This window comes from Muntiacus reevesi, chromosome 9, assembly GCF_963930625.1.
Source record: "Muntiacus reevesi chromosome 9, mMunRee1.1, whole genome shotgun sequence".
Lineage (NCBI taxonomy): Eukaryota > Metazoa > Chordata > Mammalia > Artiodactyla > Cervidae > Muntiacus > Muntiacus reevesi.
Genome location: NC_089257.1, coordinates 15,104,171 through 15,127,326, shown reverse-complemented (window position 1 = coordinate 15,127,326; position 23,156 = coordinate 15,104,171). Strand labels below are relative to the sequence as shown.

The 23,156-nt window shown below is 50.7% G+C and overlaps 1 protein-coding gene across 17 annotated transcripts in view; it reads right to left on the bottom strand.

Moving 5' to 3' along the window:
* Positions 1-10,128: 10,128 nt before the first annotated feature.
* Positions 10,129-23,156, bottom strand: part of CELF1 (CUGBP Elav-like family member 1) — a 66,875-nt gene continuing 53,847 nt past the window's right edge. For 9 of the 17 annotated variants that reach the window (XM_065945254.1, XM_065945256.1, XM_065945251.1 and 6 more), the window contains 7 exons: positions 22,503-22,578; positions 20,936-21,064; positions 20,460-20,573; positions 19,585-19,770; positions 16,912-17,055; positions 16,286-16,453; positions 10,129-13,011 (listed from right to left, as the gene is read on the bottom strand). In XM_065945254.1, coding sequence (XP_065801326.1) covers positions 16,326-16,453; positions 16,912-17,055; positions 19,585-19,770; positions 20,460-20,573; positions 20,936-21,064; positions 22,503-22,578 — 777 coding nt within the window. In that variant the 3' untranslated portion in view covers positions 10,129-13,011; positions 16,286-16,325. Of the gene's footprint in view, positions 16,198-16,285; positions 16,454-16,911; positions 17,056-19,584; positions 19,771-20,459; positions 20,574-20,935; positions 21,065-22,502; positions 22,579-23,156 lie in introns of all 17 variants that reach the window. The other 8 variants (XM_065945255.1, XM_065945245.1, XM_065945243.1 and 5 more) reach the window with 4 other exon arrangements.

Below are 23,156 nucleotides of genomic sequence, written 5' to 3'. Positions count from 1 at the left end.
GTTTCGTTTTGTTTTGTTAACCTTTTGGCCTTGTCGCGTGCAGGACACATGGGATCTTAGTTCCCCGACCGGAGACTGAACCTGAGCCCACTGCGTTAGGAGCACAGAGTCTTAACCACTGGACCACCAGCTATGTCCTGTATCAGTGATCTTTGATGCTACTACTATGTCTCACTGAAGGCTCAGACGATGGTTAGCATTTTCAGCAATAAAGTATTTTTCAGTTTAGGTCTGAGCATTGTTTTTGTAGACATGAGGCTATTGCGCACCTAATGGACTACAACATAGCACAGACATAACTTTCATATGCACTGGGAAACCAAAATATTCATGTGACGTTTTATGGTGATGTTCGTTTTATTGCGGTGGTCTGGGACCAGACCCGCAGTATCCCTGAGGTGTGCCTGTATGCACAAAGTTGAGCATTGATCTGGCCCTAACACCAGAAGATTTTCATCACCCTGGAGAGAAGCCCTGTGTTCATTCAGTCGAGTTAGGCACTGCTGCCCGCGTCCCCGTTCACATGGGATGTTGACTGCAGACCTCAGAATGTGACCTATTTGGAGACACCATCTTTTCTTGGCCACACCGCCTGGCTTGTGGGGGTTTCATTCCCTGACCAGGGATCAAACCCGGGCCCTCAGGAGCGAGAGCTCACAGTCCTAATCACACGGCTGCCAGGAATTCATCTTTAAAGAGGTAAAACGGGGTCACTAGAGAGGGCCCTGATCCCGTGTGACCAGCGTCACAAGAAGAGATTAGGACATAGACAGAGGGAGAAAGAGGGCCATTGACAAGCCAAGCAGAGGGGCCTCGGAACGGAACTAACCCTTTTAACACCTGATCTCTGACTTCTGCCCTCCAGGTCTCTGAGAAAACACATTTCCGCTGTTTAAACACCCCCCGCCCGCGGCACGGCGTCACGGCAGCCGGAGCAAACGGAGGCACCCGCAACCACAGCCTGCTATCCGGGGCTGGTCTGCCCTGGACATGCTCGTCCGTCACGTAAACGGACTTGGACAACGGGCGGCCCCTTGTGACTGGCTCCGTTCAGCATCATGTTTTCAGTGTTGCAGCGGGAATCGTACTTCATTCCTCTTTATGGCTGACTAGTATTCTAGGGCTTCCCTTGTGGCTCAGCTGGTAAAGAATCCGCCTGCAATGCAGGAGACCCGGCTTCCATCCCTGGGTTGGGAAGACTCCCCTGGAGAAGGGAAACGCTACCCCCTCCAGTATTCTGGCCTGGAGGAGTCCATGGACTATAAAGTCCACGGGGTCGCAAAGAGTCGGACACGACTGAGCGCCTTTCACTTTCAGTCTTCATTATGCAGTTATACCATTTCGTTCATCCATTTGTTAGTTAATGCACATGGGGTGGTTTCCCTTTCTGATGATGAATAATGATGCTGTAAACATCCAAGTACAAATTTTCATGTGGACAAGTTTTCGTCTCTCTTGAGTACATACCTAGGAGTGGAATTGCTGGGTCATAGGTGACTCTGTGTTTCACTTGTGAGGAACCTGATTGCCTCAGGGTCTTTGCCCCTCATGGTCCCTTTCCTCCTCCCTACCTCAAAGTTCTGCCCAGTGAAGTCCCAGTTGGGATGGATCAGCTTATGATACTCACAGAGAATTAAATCCCATTCTGATACAAGGTGCATCTCTATAATTTTATATTCATTGATGAGGGTATTGGCTTAGTGTCTGCTTTCCCCTCTCAAATGTGTGGGCAGGAACTTTATCTCATTTTTCACTGACCTGTCTCCAGAGCAAAACCTGGCATGCCGTGGCCACTCAAAATATGTTAAATGAATGAATGGGAAAAAACAGGGAGGAATGAAAACTTAATTTTAAAATTTAAAGTAGCTGCCCCAGGCTTACAGCTAACCTGCTGTGTCTCCTTCATCCTGGGGAAACTGAGCAGGGGCAGAAATCACTGCCTCCTGTTTGCTGCAAGCAAAATGGGTCCAGAGTGGGGCAGTCTGGGCATGGGGCAGGGAGGTCCATGCCCCAAGGTCATACATCGAGGGGATAGAGGGATAGGCCCTTGGGACTAGATAGACATTGGGACGTCCCAGGGAAAGAGCTCTTTTTAAATTTAAATTCAATTTTTAAATTTATTTAACTGTGCAGTTGCGTCTTGAATCCTTGTGACCCCACCGACATTAGCCCGCCAGGCTCCTCTATCCACTGGAATTCTCCAGGTAAGAATTCTGGAATGGGGTAGCCATTCCCTTCTCCCGGGGATCTTCCCAACCCAGGGATCAAACCTGGGTCTCCCACATTGCAGGAAGACTCTTTACCGTCTGAACCACCAGGGAAGCCCATTTAATTAATTAGTTAAACTTACTTTGGGCCGTGCTGGGTCCTGGTTACTGCGCTCAGGCTTTGTCTAGTTTTGGCACAGGGGGGCTACTCTTCACTGCGGGGGGCGGGCTTCTCCGAGCCGCGGCTTCTCCTGCTGCAGAGCGTGGGCTCTCGGTGCGCAGGCGTAGCTGCTCCGAGGCATGTGGGGCCTTCCTGGAGCAGGAAGACGCAGGTGTCCCCTGCCCCGGCGGGACGTTTCTTAGTCGCTGGACCACCAGGAAGGTCCTGGGGGACGTGCTCTCGAACCCGGCGCACAGGAAGCTGGGCAAAGGGGGAGAGCTGGGAGCCTCTGGCACAGTACTGTCTTGGGATCCTCCTCTCAGCTGGGAAGGTGAGTCCTGGGTTGATCTCCAGAGGGGAAGGAAGCCGGACCCACCGGCCAAGTACTGAAGAGCCAGCAGGTTCTCTCCCATTTGTGGCTGAGATACAGTCCAGCCCCGAGTCCGCCATGAGTCTTTGGCGGGAAGGAGATGGGCACTCTGCCTCAGCATCCCAGAGCAATCTGGAAGCACAACCTTCCAGGTACCTGGGAACTCAAATGATCTCAAAACTCAAAAACCTGACCGAGTTTTCTCTGCCCCCAAGTGGGCCATTTGCTGACCTCTGAACATAGTTAGGTCAGGGTCATGCTCCTTTAGGGCAAGGGGGTGGTCTCTGTACTAGCATCCGCTCAGCCCCTGGCAAAGTGAGAGGAGAACAAAGGAAGGCTAATAAGTCACATTGCCCGAGCTGAGCACTTCCAGCTTACAGATAACCGGGTGGCACCCGAGGGTGAAGTGACCTGCCCAAGGCCACACCTCGACCTCGAGGCAGAGCAGGGAGTGGACCCCAAGCAGTGTGGCTCCAGGGGTCTTACTCTTGATCATGACGCTGGCCCAGGAGAGAGGGACAAAAGTGAAGGGGAAGTAGATAGCTGTATCCAGGAAGCTTAGTGATTTTCACCAGACACACCAAGCCCCCTGGGAACTCGGTCCAGGCTCTGACCTGGCTGGGCAGGAGAAATGTACACAAAGAAGGCTAAGGCGGGACTTCCTGGTGGTCCAAGGTCTAAGACTCTGAGCTCCCAATGCAGGGGGACCGAGTTCGATCCCTGGTTGGGAACTAGATCCTACATGTCGCAACTGAAGGTCCCGCATGCCACAATGAATATCAAAGATCCTCTGTTCAGCAACTAAGACCCAGCACAGCCAAATAAATAAAAATAAATATTTCTTAAAATTGCTCTTAAAAAAAAAAAGCTAAGGAGAGGGCGAATGGAATCAAGCCTTACTCACAAAGCCCAGCAACGAAGGCTGACCAAAGGTCCCCGGAACCAGGCGACCAAGTCACAACATGAGTCTTTTTCTGGGCCACTTACCCTCACAGGGTGATGGGACAGCAAGGGCCTGGGGGTTTGTTGTTCCAAGTGCCTGCTGGGTCAGGTTCTGGCTACTCGGCCTACATTTTAGGGCCCTGGTTGAGAATCCAAAGTAGAAAATGAGATTTGGGCCTGAAGTGGGGCTCACAATCTGGCCTGCGAGGGCTGATGATTCCCACATATGGTGGCTACATTGGCTACCTGGGAGATCTCATGTGGGAATCCGCACTTCCTACTTCTCCTGAAGACTGGAAGCTCAAGCGATCCCTGGGCTTGTGAGTCCACAGTCAACCGGTCAAAGGGTCAGTGTCTGGGCTCAAGGGGTCGGCATCTGAAGTCAAGAGACCAACAATCTCCCCCTTTACCTGCAGCCCCCACCTGCTGCTGTTCGTGCCTTGACACTGAAGCCAAGCATCACTTATCATCTCAGATTGGCCTCCTCTTGCAGGCCTGAATCACCGGCTTGGCCGCTGCAGGCCCTGTCAAGTATAACTGGAAGTGACAGTCCCAGGCCCCTCCTGCCACAATTACTGGTATCCTTGAGATGTCTTTCCTCTCAACAAACTTAGTTTTCCTATTTGTGAACGGGGATTTACTTTTCTGGGAAGGTTTCTGTGAAAACCAAACAAGATGATAAAGGAAGAACTTGGCTTTGAAAACAAGACGTGGCACAAAGGGCCCTCTAAAGGAACCCATGAACTTCCCTTGAATTGGTTCTTCAGTTTACAATAGTGAACAATGTAGAGAGAACCTGCATTCAATAGGAAAGTCATTGAGAAACCATGAAATGCTACGAAGCCTCTAAAAGTGAAAATCGTAGATAACCAGATGGAAGGGTGCCCATGAAACAGTAACTGAAAAAATAATGCAGACAGCAGAACATTCTGTACATTAAAGCATGATCTCATTTTTATTAACAAAAATTATATATGCACACATCTTTGTATAGAGAGAAATTCTGGGAGCGTACTTCCCCCATCTGTTTGACAGTTATCAATGAGGTATGGGACAGGGATGTGAGCATGCTCAGTTGTGTCTGACTCTTGGTGACCCCATGGACTGTAGCCCACCAGGCTCCTGTCCATGGGATGCTCCAGGCAAGAATACTGGAGTGGGATGCCATCTGCTTCTCCAGGGGATCTCCCCCACCCAGGGATCGGACTCGCGTGTCTGAAGTCTCCTCCACTGGCAGGCGGGTTCTTTACCACTAGCGCCACCTGGGACTTGGGTCTTATTTGGTGGAAGAGGCTCCTAAACACATAAGCTTTACCCACCACACACTAAACCTTCTTCTATATACATGTTGCATTTAGAAACAACAACAAAAACACCTCAACCCTTATAACCTTTAAAAGGGCCTCTGTGTCACGTTCGCCCCAGGCTCAGGGCACTCTTTCCACTGCAGGGATGACTAGGCTGGTGGCGCTCTCAGGGCCGGTGGGCCACACACAGGCTCCCCTCTGCCGAGGGCCTTCCCTGGCTGCCCAGAAACAGGAGATGGGCTCAGAAGGGCTAGAAATGGCAGGGGCAGGTGGTCCCAGGCTAGCGTGGTGAGGACTTTTGAAGCAGGCGGAGGAAAGGAAAAGATGCCTCAGGAAGTAGGCTAAGTAAAAGGCCAAACACAAAAGGCATGTACTGTATGACTGCATTTGTATGACAAATCCAGGAGATCCAACCAGTCCATCCTAAGGGAAATCAGTCCTGAATATTCACTGGAAGGACTGATGCTGAAGCTGTAACTCCAATACTCTGGCCACCTGATATGAAGAACTGACTAATTTACAAAGACCTTGATGCTGGGAAAGATTGAAGGCAGGAGGAGAAGGGGACGACAGAGGATGAGATGGTTGGATGGCATCACCGACTTAATGGACATGAGTTTGAGTAAACTTTGGGAATCGGTGATGGGCAGGGAAGCCTGGTGTACTGCAGTCCATGGGGTCGCAGAGTTGGAGACAAGTGAGCGACTGAACTGAACTGAACTGAGGGGCTGGGAATGGGAATGGGGAGTGGGGGAGGAAGGTGAGCGATGGCTAAGGAGTACAGGGTTTCTTTTTAGGGTGATGAAATGTTCTAAAATTAGGTTATGGTGATGGCTGCACAATGCTCAAAACCAGACCTGGATGCTTTAGTGGGCAAACTCTATAGTGTGTGAATTACATCTCAATAAGGCAGTTCAAAAACACTCAAAACCACAGGCGGCTTCAGGTCACTGGGACCCTTCATGGGGGCGGGGGGATGGAAGTGGGGCTGAGGTCCTATAGACTTGGCTGGAGTGTCAGGCGACAGCTTCTTGGCCGAAATGTGTTCATTCTCCCATCCCCAGATCTGACTGTGATTTCAAAGAACTAGAGCCCTTTCTATAGCTGGAGCCTGTACCAGTAAGGAGAAAGTCAACGTATGCAAAAGAAATTGAACACCAGATGGTGGTGGGGGTGCGTTGGGAAGGACTCCCGAGGAAAAGAGCTTGAAAAACGCAGAAGGTGCAAGAGAAAGCCACGTTATGGTCCCTCATGGAAGGGCGATGTCACCACACATTAGTTTGACATTCCCAGAGGTGAAGGGACAAACCTGCTTTTTCATTTCCTTCCTGACGGCTCGTCTTCATCAGGGACTGAGATGCTCAAGTGAGCCCAGTGTGTGATGTACCTGGGAGATTCAGGGAGGTCGTGTACTGACCGAGAAGGCCAGGAAGCTGGGAACTAGGACTGTGGCAAAAATTAGGTGGTGCCTGAGGAATCTAGTTAAAAAAAAATAAAGGTGACTGAATGGGAGCTTTAAAAAAAAAAAAAAAAAAAAAAAAATATATATATATATATACACACACACACACACACACATATATAAACAGTTTAAGACACAGATATATGATTATAGAGATGCACAAACCTAAAATTTTTTGAGGTTAAAAATAGTACCTTTGACATAATCCCTTTCTGGTAAATTTTTAAAGAGAAACAACAGCCTTTAAGTATGATGTCAAACTGGAAGATGTTCAAGTCATACTTATTTTTATGTCAAGTTTTGTCTCAGGAATGCAGCTGCCACTGCTAAGTCGTGTCAGCTGTGTCCAACTCTGTGCGACCCCATAGACGGCAGCCCACCAGGTTCCCCCGTCCCTGGGATTCTCCAGGCAAGAACACTGGAGTGGGTTGCCATTTCCTTCTCCAATGCACGAAAGTGAAAAGTGAAAGTGAAGTCGCTCAGTCGTGTCCGACTCTTCATGACCCCATGGACTGCAGCCTGCCAGGCTTCTCCATCAATGGGAGTTTCCAGGCAAGAGCACTGGAGTGGGCTGCCACTGCCTTCTCCTGTCTCAGGAATACAGGAGTCCGAACGCACCTCATTCTTTACCGTCAATCACAGAGCACCAGGGGCAGGCGAGACATAACTTGAAGTTCAACCAATACAATTTCAGAGGCAACAGGTCCCGAAGAGTCCACGGGCAAACCCGACTCTTCACCCTGGCCCAGATTCCGGAAGTGTGGACACAGGTCCTTTGAGAAGGTGCCGTGTGGCCATTCTCTGAGTACCGATGCTCACGTGACCTCGGGTGTATTTTATTTTGGCTGAGCAGCATGTGTGGGGTGTCAGGTCCCTGACCAGAGATCGAACCTGTGCCCCCCCAGTCTTAACCACGGGACTGCCAGGTACATCCCTTGATGTGTATTTTAAAACATACAACTAAGGGTATTGAACCTGTGACTTCACAAATACCAACGGCCAGAGGGAGGTGAAGTTAAAAAAGGTGCGTTTCAAGCTGATTTAAAACATTAAGTGGTGATGGTACATCACTGAACGTACTGAATGTCACTGAACTGTTTACCTGAAAATGGTTAGAAGAGAAAACTGTTAACGTTTACTTTACCACAATGCCAAAAAAAAAAAAATTAAACATGACGTAAAGATGAGTTAAAGTGGCAAGAAGTGATGGAGACAAGAGTCCCTTGGACTGCAAGGAGATCCAACCAGTCCATCCTAAAGGAGATCAGTCCTGGGTGTTCACTGGAAGGACTGATGTTGAAGCTGAAACTCCAATACTTTGGCCACCTGATGCGAAGAACTGACTCTTGGATAAGACCCTGATGCTGGGGAAGATTGAGGGCAGGAGAAGGGGACGATAGAGGATGAGACGGTTGGATGGCATCACCGACTCAATGGACATGGGTTTGGTAAACTCCGGGAGTTGGTGATGGACAGGAAGCCTGTCGTGCTGCAGTCGGTGGGGCTGCAAAGAGTCGAAAACGAGTGAGTGACTGAACTGATGTAAAGAACAGCATGGTAGGAGTGACGTTTAGGAAGCACCCCAGTTTTCACGGGGAGTGGCCCCTTGCAGGGGCGTGCTGGCCAACAATTTGGAGGAGTTACTAGTGAATCCCTTAGAGTGCCTGAGAGTCACTCTGAGGCCAAAGCTGAGACAAACGCACCACTGAGGGAGTCAGAGGGCGTAGGGCCCCTCCCCTTGAGCCTAGAGGACAGCACGGCAATGACGCGATGAGACTGCACAGGTCAGTGAAGCACACTCGGTTGCTTTTACGGAGTTGCTTCTCCTCAGGGGTGACGGCCTGCAAGCCAAGCAGACCTGGTCTGACTCTTCGGTGCCCACCCCTTCCCAGGGACAACTCGGGGTCTCCTTTTAGTATGATCCCAGGTCTATTTCTAAAACGCGCGTAGGACAAAAAGACTCCATGAATACAGCAGTACTTTGGACACGGGGGAAACAGGTCGTTGGGAAAGGAGGTCTTGGTGTGCTGCCGCCATCACTTCCACCCTCAGTCTCCGAGATTTTCGCAGATTCTACAGCGCTGCTGTGTTGGACCAGAGCGTCCGGAGGTTCCTAACCTCTGTGGTCCGTGGGAAGATCTCCCCACTTTCAGGGGAAAACAAGTGGAAGCTACTAGCTATGAAGACTTTGTACCCTGTATCTGGATTTGCTGTACTTTTATAGTAAGACACTCACAGCCTGAAATATAAGCTGAGAGGGAATTCCCTGTGGTCCAGAGGCTAGGACTCTGCGCTTTCACCGCCGATGGCCTGGGGTTCAATTTCTGGTTGGGGAAGTAAGACCCCAAAGCTGTCCGATGTGGCTGGGGCCGGGTGGGGAATTCAGGACACAGATATGAAGGGGAGCATTTTAAGAGGTACAATCTCTTTGAAAAAAGGATCAAACTTGTGAACTCAACATACTAGATGTCTGTAAATAAACTACCGCATATAAAAAAAAACCACAGTAACTCTGTTTACCTTTTTTGCGGGGGGGGGGGGGGGGGCAAGATTAACCCTTTCCCCTGCCCACCTCAGTGCAATTTATTTTTCTTCAGTGAAGAACTTTATTTTTTTTTATTTTGGGGGCCATGCCACGTGGCACACAGGATCAAGCCCATGCCCCCTGCAGTGCAAAAATGGAGTCTTAACCAGCAGACCACCAGAGAAGTCCACAACCTGACTTCTTTTAACCTCAGTGCTCATCTGCTAAGTGGGGATGGGGACAGCAGGTCCCTCCCAGGGGTTATAAAGACAAGAGCATTCAGTGTGTGTTAGGTGTTCCCCGAAGCACTAGATGGTGGTCAGTGAACACTAGACTAGCTGGGACAATGACTGCATAAACATCTCGTGGGCTAGCACCCAGTACAACCCACTCTGGGAAACGCTACTCCAGACCCACCCCACATAGAGCCAGTCTGATGAGAAGGCTGAGGCTTGGCCCACCTACTGGCCAGAGCTGGCTGTGGGCTCCCAGACAGGAGCCAGCTTCACGAGGACTAGCCTCCCAGAGGAGTGAGGCTGACAGTGGAAGGAAGGGGCAGACCAGTTCATGCCTCAGTCAGAGGGCCTGAGGTTCCTGGCCCAGGGGCTGACTGCATCCGCAGTTCACAGAGGTGTGAGGAGAAGCCTCGGTACTGGCCTCACTCGGAAAGTGATCTAGAATTACTGAGTAGTGAACCCAAGAAATCCTAGAAATGTGACCTTGTCCTAAGCTCAGGGAGAGGGGAAAAGGAGCCCACGCACCTTGGTCCGGAGTGAGGAAACCCCCACGTACGGCACCTCGGGGCCGCTGGCTGCCTCCGCAGCCAAGGAAGGGACTTGCACCCAACGGTCTGGGCCAGTCCTTCAGGGCGGCGGCCACGACCGGCAATGTAAGAAGCACAGGGATGAAGGCTGCCCCAAAATTTCCTCAGTGCCTCCTTGCTAGCCGGTACGTCGATAAGAACGCCGGATCGATACAGCAGCCACTTTTCTGGAAGACACCCTGTGCTTCCCGGGGTCTGGGGTGGTCCCACTGGATACTAACGGGCACATCAACGTGGGACCACACTAGCGTGCCCACCCCTTCCTCAGGAAGGCCAACCCCGCCACCCCAAAGGCCACCCCCCCAACAATCAACAGCACAGAAGACACGTCAGTTCTTCTCAAACAGTTTAATAGCAAATAAACAAAGAAGGTACCACACTTGGCAGATACAAAATGACTTTTTGTCCGTGTGTCTGTGCAATTAAAACAGATTTAGGTTCCCAGTCGGGACAAAAGGAAAAACACACAAAAAAGGAAGGAGATTCCTGTTAAACACATACTCCCTTGCTCCAAACTTGTAACATTTTTTTTTTCTTTTTTAATCCACTACACAAACTCTGTGATCAGGTCAGAAAAGCGACAGGGGCTCTTCTTGCCTTTTTTTTTTTTAAACCATTAAAGTAAAATCCATAATTTTCTACATAGTACAACACAAGTTCACACAGAAAAGACATTTTCTTTTGCAAATCAAAACAGAGAGAAAGGAGAGCTCAAACAGGGTAAGAAAAGCGCTTCCGCGGCTGAGTCACGGCTTGGAGCTGATTGAATCCCGCTGCTGCTGCAGAACAGACTGTGCGTTTGGTCATAGTGGCAATGGTTCTCTTCACATTGTGAAATCACTTTACATTGTTTTCTAGTAGAAAAGGCAAAAAACTGTACAAAACCCCTAGTGTTAAATACAACGTGTGTACCAATAAAAAACTCACACAGGTTTGTCTCCAAAATGTAAAGTTTCTTTTTTTTTTTTTCTTTTTAAATTATTCACAAAAAGCAGCTGGAAATCAGAAAGGCAGCTGCCGCTCCAGGGTCTCAAATCCATTAAAACCACCACAGAACAATTAAAACAATCAGAGAGAGAAAAAGGAAAAGGAAACAACGTCCAACGTTTGGCATTTGGTTTTATCCACAGGTTTTCCCAGAGCTCCTCTTGGAATTGAAAGCAAAATGTATTGGCAAACATGGGTTCTGAACACAGGAAGGGGGGCCTCGGCGCCTCCCGCCCACAGAGGCTGCTCTGTGCAGTCAGACTGTGGGGTGCGAGGCGGTCTCGCTCAGGTTGGGGTTCCTGGACTCCTTCCATCCACTCACCCCTCTGAAGAAATTAAGCAGCCTACCATCCCCTGGGCCTCCACCTGGCCCCCTCTCCTCCAGGTAAGGGGGGCCCCAAGCTAACACTAGGCCGCCTGCCCGGTCCAGGGGCAGAGAGCCTGTCGAGACCCTTCCTCATCACCCGCAGCGTGGATGATGCAGACAGTGCTTCTACCATCCCCCCCGCCCCCCGTCCCTGGCCCCCCCTCTCCACCCCTCCCTGGACAGCCCTACTTCCCAGCTCGCTCGCCCACCAGCCGCTCGGGCCTGGGTGGAAGCTATCCCAAACGCCGCCCCCTGCAACCTCTGACCTCCACAGACCCACCCCGCGACCTCACGTCTCCTCTGGCCTCACCCTTCGCCAGGCACATCCTCACTCAAGTCCCTGCAGACCCTGAGGCTGGACGGTGCCCCGAGAGAGAGGAGGACAGGCTCCCCTCAGGGAACCAAGGACCGGGGCTTGCCTGGCACCCGGGGACAGTAGCTATTTGGCTCTTCACCCAATTTAAAAAAATAAACAGAAAAAACTGCCCTGACCCCCACCCCACCAGCTAAGCAAGAGCAGAGCTGCAGTGAAGAGCAGAGTGGGGCGGCGGGGCCCGACTGTAAACAGTGTGGAGACTGCAGCACTGTGCTTCTCACGGCAGCGCTGGCAGGAGCGCTGCCGCCGAGCGCACGATGCCCTCCTCCGAGTGCCTGGGAGCGCGCTCCGCCTCCTGCCTGCCCACAGCCACCCTCTGCGTCCGCTCTCTCTGCTCCTGCGCCTCTCTGGAACCCCCTTCCCACCCGTCTCTGAGCAGAGCAGCCGGCCCCGGAGGCCCCCCGAGGCCTGGAGGCCCTGTGAGAAGACAGTCTAAGTGCACAGGCAAACGCTCTAAGGGCAATAGAGGAGAAAGTTGCCACTTCAAAATAAAATACAATCTTGGAAAGAAAAAAAAATCAACCCACAACAATTTAAAACAGCTTCTTTGAAACCCTTTTAAATCGGTCAGTTTTTGCACAAACTATAGAAAACAGAGAGGTGAAGGTGATATATACGAGGGTGTGAAGAAACAGCAGGAGACATGCAGAGCTTGTTTTTTCTGGGCATCATCTCAGTAGAAAAGGAAAAAATTCAAAACAAAAACAGTACAAAAACAAAAACAATCGAAGTATCACATTTTGCTGTGGAGACTGCAGGGCAGGCGTCGGGGTGGGCAGAGCGGGGCTGGGGGCAGGGGGACCACAAACCTCCCGCAAGGGCAGAGCCCCGGGGCGCGGGGGCTGGCCTGGGGCCCAAGCTGCAGCCGGTGGTCAAAAAGGAAAAAGGGTTCAGGGGTTTTCTGCAGTTGAGAACTCAGAAAAAACAAAAATAGGAACACATGCAGTCTCCTCAAGCCCTACAAACTGTATCAGCAAAATGTGCTCAGGAGCCTCAAAGGTTTTAGCGATATCTTTTATTTCATTGTTTACTCCAAAGTTGTCTTTAAAACTACGCACACAGAGAAACGAAGCCTAGGAACGGACTGGCTGTGTGTCCACAGAAATACAAACACCACGCGGTATGTGCTAGTAGGGCTGCTCTGAAGACAATTACAAAGGATTGGAATCACAAAATCAAGTGGTTATCTTATGAAGTTCTAGAAAAATAGATTTTTTTATATTCAAATGCAAGTTTAAATATTTCCCCTTCAGCAGTCGTTCTAGCAAAACCAATTTGGCAGCACAAAAGAAAAAAAAAGGAAAGAAAAAAGAAAAAACAAAGAAAGAAACAAACATAATAAAAATACACGTCAGCATCAAAGGTCAACACAAGGTCAAAGGTGAGAGTTCAAGCATCAGAGAAGCTGAAGAGACAGGGGTTTGGACGATGTACTTGACGCCACATCGACATGCTTTAGGCACAACGATGAACAAACGGCAGGAATCTAGAAAAAAAAACAAACCAGAAAGAGGGAGACCCACTGAGTTACACAGAGCAATACATCCAAACAGAGAGAGAGAACAGGACACTCACTGTGTGCAGCCCTGAAATGCGGAGGCGGGCAGGGAGGGCTGGGCAATGACGCGACTGCCGCACATGCTGACAATGAACACAGGGGAAGTCAACAGGACACGGAGGACACCAGGAGGACATCCAACTGCCAGAGACAGAGCGAGCCCAAGGCTTGGATTTCCCCAGAAGCGCCCAAACGCATCCGAAAAGCAGCGCTGCGGCGGGGCAGAGCCTCCGCCTCCCGTCTCGCTCCCGGTCCAGACTCAGGGAGGCAGCTGGAGCTGCCGGCTGGGGCGGGGGCGGGTAGAATTCTTTGGGGGAGAGGGCCAGAATTTCTCCCCCTTCCCATGGGGATGGCCCTCTGTTGCTGGAAATCCAAGCTCTTAGCTTCCGCGCGGGCCCTGGCCACTCCTGTGGGACCCAGGACACAGTGTTTGGCTGCATTCAAGGCAAATCAATTTCATGATGAAACCCAAGGAAGAAACAAAACTACAGCAGAAAACACGTTTATGTAAGTGAAACCCCCACACAACAGAAAAGGATTGCTTAAGACTAGACTGCGAGTTCCCCCTCTCCGAGCTGAACCTTTTGACGCCGTGAGACTTGCAGGGGGAGCAGCTTCTACACACCACCGTCTTTGGCCTGGGGAGAGAGCTGTGCTCGAGGGCAGCACTGCTGTGGGGATTCGCGGGGCAGAAGCGCCTGGGCTCCCCGGCCGCACCGAGGTGCACACCCCTTTTGGAAAGGAGAACCCACAGCAGGTATGAAACCTCAGGGTCTGGTATCAGAGGCAGGCTGATTACACCTTTAACTTTCATGCCAATAGCGAAGGGGTCCCTGGAGCCCAGGACAAACAGGTATGCAAATAACAGTGAAATGGGGGAGGAGGGAGGGACAAAGGTGGGCGCAGAGTGGAGTTCCGGGCTTTGGAAAACCCCACGCGGGCCAAGGAGGAAGACAGAACAGAAGGTGAGCAGTCACAGCACCGGCAGCAACCTGGGGAGCACAGCTCTCTCCTCCGCCAATTCACAGCGTAACTCCTCCCCTGCGGGCAGGTTAGCTGGGCTGCAGACGGCCACAGAAGGTCAGTAGTTTCAACCACACACAGCACCGTGTGTGTACAACAGTCACATTCTGGATTCTACAAAATCCTGGCCTTTTCCAGAGATATAATTTAGGTAATAAATATTCTCCACCCCGGAGCTGTATAAAACTTCTATAAAAATAGAAACGACATTCTTGGTTCCAGCTGGTTGGGATTCAGAACAGCGCCTCCCCAACCTAGCATTTTTTTCTTTTTTTGTTTTCTTTTTTCTTTTTTATTTTTATTTTTTGCATTTATTTAAAAAATCCCATCATGACCCTGGAAGCCTTTGGAACAGTTTTATCCTTGAAACACAGGACACATTTCTCCCAGTGCGCGGAATTCAAGTTTACGTGTTTCAGCTTAAGAAGTATGTTTCATGTTTCTTAGAGGACAACAGACCCAAGTTATCACTACGAGAAGGGAACAGCTGTCCCAGCTTCAATGGGATAATCCACCACCACCAACTACCTGCACAACAGCAAGACAGTCAACGCTTGTCTGAGGCCCAAGGACAGCGTGACAAAGAGCGCGCCCCCGTCCGACCGACAGCAAACCAACCCCTGTGATCGCGCCTCTGCCGCTAGGGGGCAGGGCTGACGTCTGCGAGGCTGAGGACCCCAGGCACTCGGTCCCTGGCCTTGGCTAAGGGTCATATCCTGACAGGGCCACTTCTGCCCAGGGACACGTTCCCGACAGCAGGTCCTTCCTGGGCCTCCCCACTAACAGCGCTTCTTGGAGCAGAGGCAGAGCCCCGAGGCTGTGTGGGTCACAGGCAAGAGTGAGGCCTGTGGGAGGCAGCAGGGACCTGACTGTAGGCGCGAGGACAAAAGTGAACACGGTAATACTGAGGTAAATGAACACTAAACCCACACGGAGGCTGTAAACGTCTCCTCTGTCACCAAGAGCGGAGCACAGGGCTAGGGAGGTCAGGAGAGGGGCCTGCCTCAACTCAGACGCCACACCCGGGCGTCTCAACCAAGGAGGCAAACGCGGACTGCTTAATCCTTCTAAGTACTGAGTGCTGGCCGCCGGGAAATGCAGCACCAGCTCAAAGGGACCCTAGGATTCAGGTTCACTGAGAAGCAGGCTCTTCCTCCCCCAACTCGACGGCTTTTGATCACTCTGCTCAGGAGAGGTGCTCCCTTCTGCCAGATACCATAAGCCCTTCTTGGGTCTACCCTCACGGGAAAACGGTGGTTGGGGGTGGAAGTGACATTCCTTGCTGTAGTCAATTACAAAAAAGGAAGCCCGACAGTGGCTTCCCAAAAGGCCACCTTTAAAGGGACCTGGTAGACATGGGCCATGGTCTAAGGGTCTGGTGTTGAAATAAACGAAACACGACCTCTCTGACCGGCTTCTTCTTCCTAAGAGCCACCAGCCAGGAAGGAAGGGCCAATCCAACAGCAATGGCTGGCTGGGTAACGGATGACAAATCCCTGCCTTTTGCATATCAGGCTAATTTAATAGGTGCTTTATTTCCAGAGACTTGTCAGCCCCTCCTTAGGTAAGAGGGGCAGAAATCCTAGATGAGAATCTAAAAAATCGCTGGCAAGAACGCAGACTTTCCACCGAAGGCGGTTACAGAGGAGTTTCAGCCTCCAGCTCCCAGGGCTGCCGGGTTCCAAGTCACTCTCCCTCTCCAAAGCCAATCCCACCTGCTCTGCCCCCCAAAAGCTCTTGGGTATCAGTTCTCACATCACCCACTCTCGTGCTCAGGAAGATTCTGGGGGTCCAATTTCGTCTAACTTCGTCCTCTCTCTTGGGATAGTTTGGGGCAAATTCTGATCCTCTTTCTTAATGTTTCTCCATTTCCCCTCCTCCCCCAGGGCAGTTTGATGTTGGTCCTTCTCAACACACACTGGTTACAAACACAGCAAACTTTTAAATAAAGGAAAAAAAAAAAAAAAACAACTCAGGATATGGCACCTAAACTCCAAAGTAAAACACTGGAAACCAAAGCACAAACTTGTCCTCTGTACGAAGCGCAATTCCCACAGAAGGCAGTAGCCGAGTCTTCAGGGCAAGCCGTGCCTGCGAGAGTGGCAGGGATCAGGGTCCAGGGCTGTCAGCACACAGCCTCAGGGCTTCGAATCATTAAGGGTGCTCCTCCCCCACTTACCAGAAGACCCTCTCACTCCAGTCTCAAGAGGGGAGCACGCTCAGTAGGGCTTGCTGTCGTTCTTCGAACGTTTGAGCTGCACTTTAAGCCGCTTCATGCCGATCTGAAAGCCGTTCATGGACTGGATGGCCGCTTGAGCCGAGACAGGATTGTCGTAACTTACAAAACCTGTGTGTCCAAGCGGAAACCCAGTGAGGGGCGTGAGGAGGCAGGGACAGCCTCGGTCCTCCTCATGCAACAGGATCCTGACATGAGCTGAGTTTCAAATCTCAAATTTTTCTCAGCAGGAAGAAGACTTCTTGAAATTACATCACATGAAACAAATCAGGTTTCTAACAGTATCAGGTGACATCTACACAGTATCCTAAAGTATTTTTTGGCCAAGCCATTTTCCATACATTATTTTTACCTCTGGAGCGACAGTGTGGGTACAAATCACCATTCCCACTAGAGAAATGAAAAAATAAACTGAGGCTGAAAACGAGGTAATGTAATCTACTCAAAGCAAAGTTAAACTAAAGCTAAGCAAAGTCAAACTCAGCTCTTCCTGCTATTAGCCCCTTCTCTTTCTTGTTCACTGGTAAAAACACTTAACCCTCCCGATTCCAGAAGAAACACCAGCATACCGAAACACTTGCTCAGGTTTGTCTGCTTGTCTATAAAAACCTTGGCAGACACGACATTCCCAAAGGGCATAAACATCTGCAGCAGGTCCTGGTCTCCGAACTCCTGGGGCAGGTGGTAGATGAACAGATTGGCTCCTTCTGGACCTGCAAAATTCCCACTGATTGACAAGGTATTTGGGTCAAGCACACTCGTCCCCCTGCACCAACTGAGTCCCATTCCCACCTGTGTTAACACCCTCAGCATCCCCAAACACAGAAACTTGTCTGGAGAACTAAGCAGACTCTCCAAACACAAGCAGGGAGCTGAAGGGTGATCACCGACACAGGTTCCTGCCCTGTTTCCTGTCCATCGTTCTCACGCTCTGTCTCACCGACAGAGGGCAGAATCTGACCCTGTGGGAGAATGGCATGCTGGGAAGGAGCAGGCAGATTTGCATTTGGAGCAAAAAACAGTAGCAAGAGATTGTAAGTAAAATGGGTTTCAAAAGAGTGCCTAGAAACTAGGGGCCAGCAAAGAGGTCAGCAGCTGCCAGAGGCAGGTGGGGCAGGCCGTGCCCAGGAAGAGACGTGAGAGAATCGCTAGGGATCCCGGGAGTGGTCCACACCTATGGTGGCAGGAGCGTGTCAGGGCTCACAGAGCTATACTCAGCAAAGGGTGAATTTCACCATATGTAAATTGGGCCTCAGTAAAAATGTATTTTTAAAATACATGCCTATGATAAAAAACTGGGCTTCCCTGAAAGCTCAGTTGGTAAAGAATCGGCCTGCAATGCAGGAGAACCCCGGTGCAAAGATCCGCTGGAGAAGGGACAGGCTCCCCACTCCAGTATTCTCGGGCCTCCCTTGTGGCTCAGCTGGTAAAGAATCTGCCTGCAATGTGGCGAAGACCCAGGCTCGATCCCTGGGTTGGGAAGATCCCCTGGAGAAGGAAACACTACTCACTCCAGTACTCTGGCCTGGAGAATTCCACAGGCTACATAGTCCACAGGGTCGCAAAGAGTTGGACACAGCTGGGCGACTTTCACTATATATGATAAACAACTCAGCTCAAAAACAGAATATGTTTTCCTCTTCACTTCAAGGACTTCCCAACCAAAGGAAAGTTTTAAAAAGTATTTTTACTGGCGTATAATTGACTTACAACCTGCTGTCAGTTCCTGCTGTGTATCTCAGTGAATCAGTGATATATATATACATGCATATCCACTCTTTGAGATTCTTTTCCGATACAGGTCATCAGAGTACTGAGGAGAGTCCCCCGCGCTACACAGCGGTCCTTACTAGTTGTCTGTCTAATGTATCTCAGCATGTCTATGTCAATCCCAATCTCCCTACTTACCCCTCCTCACCCCTCTTCCCCCTTGTAAACGTGTCTGTTTCCTACATCAGTGACTACTCCTGTTTTGTAAAGAAGTTCATTTGTAGCATTTTGTAAAGACTCCACATGTAAGCACTATCATATTTATCTTTCTATGCCTTCCTTCCCTTGGTGTGATGCTCTCTAGGGCCCATCTATGTGGCTGCAAACAGCACTGCTTCATTCTCTTCAATGGCTGAGTGACACCCCGCTGTATACACGCACCACATATTCAGAGAAGAGCTTTATCACCACTGCAGCCCGGCCAGCCTCCAGCCGCCCCGGCCTCCCTGCTGTCGTCAGACGCCACGGCACACGCTGCCTCGTGGTCTGTGCGCTTGCCGCCCCTCTGCCCCCTTCCTGTCCTTCCTCGAGATACACACATGGCTCGCTCCTTCCTTCTCTAAGGTCCGCGCCTAAACGTCAACTTGGAGAAACCTCTTTCTATGTAAAATGCTATCTTTCTGGCACTCTCTATCCCGCTTTCCTGTGTGTTATTCTTCACAGCGCCACTGGAACACCTCACGCTTCTGCTCACTGTCTGTCTCCAGAGTTCCAACAGCTCCCTCTCAACACAGCCCAGGCCACGTGGTAAATGTCCAACTCAGAGCAGGGAGGATGCGCTGCACCGGGACTCCTTGGGGCTAAAGCAAGAGAGGGTGCTTGCCTTTTCCTACATAAGCGCTTAGATCTTGCCAGCTCCTGGCTATGAAAACCTGTCAAATAGGAGCACAGAGATGTCGGCAGGATTTTCTACTCACACAAACCACCTTCAGGCCTCCTCCTGCTTAGAGAGCCCACTTTCAGGCCTCTTTCTGCTTAGAAAGTCTCTCCTGAATTTAATACTGTTTGTGTCAAAGCACACACTCCCCACTCCATCAACCCACAGGCTGTAACTCTGTCTCATCGTCCTCCGGTTTGTCCTCAATTAGGAAAAGCACAGATAAGAAAGTGAGGAAAATGCCAAATGACAGAGCTAAAGGGGACACCTAGACAGAAGACATCCTCTAGCATATTTGTGAGAGAGAAGACGTCCTCTCAAAAACAGACTGCCAAACGCTATCAGACACAACAAGGCTGGTATGTCTCTTCATCTGAAAGCTGCAGCCCCACTTGAGGAGAGCATACAGAGGTCCTGATACGACCACGACCAGAACGCATTCCAAATGCAGACCAGCTTCTCAGTGGACCCTTGACAATGCCAAAGGTCAGTGCCGGCCTGACCACCTACCCGGCCCTCCCGGGCTTTGCCCTGCCTTCCGGCGCTGCTGCAGAGGCTGTGCCCGCCCCGCCCAGACCCCCGTCTCCCCACTCACCTTCCTTCTGGCTCCCAGCGGCACCGATACTTTGCTGTGTCAACAGGTTCTGGTTGTACAGGGTGGGGAGCGCTGCGGCCGCGTACTGCTGGATCCCCGAGTAGGCCTGCGTGAGGGCCTCCATGGTGCTCCCGGTGCCGTTGGAGAGGCCGCTGCTGCCCAGTCCGCCATTTAAAGCAGCCATCCCTGGGGGGGCGGGGACGGTCAACAAATCGGAAAGACTCAACTGATGCGAAAGACAAACTCCAAAGTACACCCTGCCATCTCGTCCTCAGCCTCTCCCCGAGAAGGAGCAGCCATCTGACGGGTCAGGACACTCACCAGGGCCCATGGCTAATGGGGATATTTAAAACTGCCACACCCAGAGGCAGCTCATCCTCCAACCTGCGCAAGAAGTGATACCACTGACACGTGACTTGCCCCACTTCTTCTCTGGATTCGCTGCCATTTTCTCCTAAGAACTGGAATGTGGTAAAATAACAGTCCCAGAACTGGGGACTAAAATGAGTCCATACACTGTATGACAGATGTGGGCAAATCCTATCATCAAGATAGCCGCTAACATTTACTGAGTGTGTACACAGTGTCAGACACTGTGCTACGTGATGTGCTCAGCACTTCACTTGTATTCTCATTCAACTTGACAACCCTCAGAGTAATCTAGGCCCACTTCACAGACGAGAAAATGCCCTTAGAAAGGTGGCCTTAAGGTACAGATAGTTAACAGATAGGGTCAGGTCTGACTCAAAACCCCACGACCATCTCTTAACTTCACTGGCCATCCCGATCATTCACTCTAAGTGTCCCTACCAGAGGAGTTTAAAACATGCTACCTGCACAGAGCGACCGGATGGCATCCAGGGACCGGCCCTCACCTGCCAAAGAGCTGACGTTGAGGCCTGCCGTGGCTCCGGCCAGTGTCTGCAGGGCTCCGAGGGAGGCGATGGGGTTGACGGAGCTGCTGCTGCTGGAGCTGGGTGAGGACCCTGCTGTCAGACACCCACCAGTCAGACTCAGACCAACACCTGCCTTCTCGCGGCAGCAGGCGCCAAAGCACAAGATGGATCACTCAACTGTTCATTCTCTTTGTAAGGAGGCTTCCAGTTCCCACCTCCCGCCCCACTCGCCCCAGTTAATGATTCTGGTAACAACATGTTCTTGCGGTACACAGAAGTGATGATTGCAACAAACTGAAAACTATGAGAGAGCTCTTAACTCAGAAGACATTTGAAACTTTACTGTTCATGATCTGACCCCTTTGGAAATGGGTGTTAACTGTTCTCCAGAAGGACACAATCCTCACGTGGGGCTCTGCCCAAGGTCCGCAGGCCCGGCCCTGTCCCATGCTCACCTGAACTGGTGAGCACGCTGAGAGGACTGCTGGACGTGGTGAGGGCACTGGTGCCGCTGGGTGTGTTCTGAGCGGCACTCGCTGCAGCGGCTAGGGCAGCCAGGTTCTGTAACTGCATTGCATTTAACCCTGCAACATCCAAAGGAAGCCATCAGTCAGCAGATAAGGGTGCCCTATATCCACTCCAGCAATGACCGTGCAGACAGGCGGAAGGCTCATCCCAAAGAGGAGCTGTTCTAGGTATAAGCCTTACAGGCAATACTACAGAGCTCCAAAAAGACTCAGATACCACTCAACTCATTAATAAACTTGACATTTCCTCAGATAAGACATGTCTAATACAATAGCAGGCCAGCCCAAGTGAGTGAGCATTAATAAATGGATGGGCAATGAGGAAATCAGAGAAAAAGGGCTGGGTTCTGTGGTCTACCATGGAGCCAGGCAGACTGAGGAGAACAGTGCCAAAGCCCGAGGCACAGGATGAATCTGTATCTGAGCCCCTCACTCGTACTTTACAGGGGATCTGTTCTCTGCAATGGAGGTGAACCAAGCAGAAAATGTAGCAGAGATCCCGAAGACCATGGAGGAATGACGTGAAAACTGCAAGAGTAGAGAGAACAAAGAAAAAACCACTGCCTGAAAAGCAGGTTAATCAGAAAAACAAGAGAAAACAAACACTGGGGAAAAGACCTCCAAGTAGAACCTAGCGACACTGGTAAAAAGGAGAGCAAAAAATCTGAACTGCACCAGCAATGTGCACCAAGAACGTGCGGCAAATGACTTACTGGATAATGGAAAGGCAGATGGGTAGGGGTGGAGAATTAACGAGAATAAACAGGCTACAGCACAGATTTAAAATCTAGCAACTTTCTGAAAACACAGCAACCTTTGAGTCCCTGGGACAAAAAAAGTGAAACTATCAAGCTTTCTCAGTGGTGCACTGCACCTTGCCTAAGACTAGCCCTTCCTCAGATGCACCTGCCGAGCTGGATCCCACCGATGGAGGGGCGGGGCTGGGCAGCTCTGGAGTGGCCCCGTCCCTGCCTTGGGTTTGCCTTTTGTTAATAACTCTGGCATCTGTAAATTAAGTTTCTGGTGTGTGTTAACACAAAAAACAGTAATTACCTAAGGAATAACATGTATGAGACATTGACTTCCGAGGTTCTAGCAGCTGTAGGGCAAGCCACACACACAGAAGCCAACTTAGACTTTTCTTCTGAGAACCACTGGAAAAGTCACTTTATTGTGGAAATAATTCCTGCAATTTTCTCCTTATCAGTGTGGTTGCAGACAGTCTGCAGGTACTAACAGTTCTTCTTACTAAAGACTTAAAGGGGTGGGGAGCAGCAGACAACTGGAGAGCAATATGACATCAGTAACTAAAAGAGCCTCCTTTGAGAGAAAAGGTAGTTGAATCCCAGGATGTTCATCATATATCAGGTTTATGTAATGAGTGGGAAAAAAAAATTGTTTTTTCTGCATGAAGAGTAGAAAACTCTCAAGACTGTAGTTAGCTGCGTTGGTTGGCTTGGCTGCTGCTGCTCCTCCACAGCAGCGAAACACTTACCTCCCATCGGGTGGAGGCTGCTCAGGGTGCTGAGGTTCCCAGAGGAGGCAGTCTGCTGAAGGAGCTGCAAATAAAGCTAGACATTACACCAAAAAACAGAACAAGAGTGAGAGTGAGGGCTGGTTCTGCGTCTGGGATAACTCTACAGCACAGCAAAGCGAGAGTGCAGAGGCCCCCAGAGAGGAGAGTCGAAGACAAGAGCCCAAGCCGACACGACAGAAACACGAGGCTTGTGACAGCACAGCACAGCTCAAGCCCGGCACGGAGGACAGCTGCTGGCTGAGCGCTGAGCCAGGCTCGAGGCCCCGGCAACACTGCGCGGCGCGGCAGAGGGCAGCGGGAGAGGGGGACAGGGCTCAACCCGGGCAGCCGTGCAGTCTGCCTCCAGGGGCGTCTGCAGACGGGTGGCTGCCATGTCTAATTCATCTCCCAAATTCTCCTTGGAAGGTCCACACACCTTATTTTGTAGGCTGTTCCCCTCTGGAGGCCTAATTTCTACTTTAGCCAACTACTTAAAATACCATATGGGACCATTTCAGGCTCTTTCTTGGAGTATCCTTTACCAGCCACGATGAACTTGTGACTAGATCAACCTCGTCGTGATTAGAATACTATGCATTCATCTAGCCCCATTCATCTCACTGTTGCAGATGA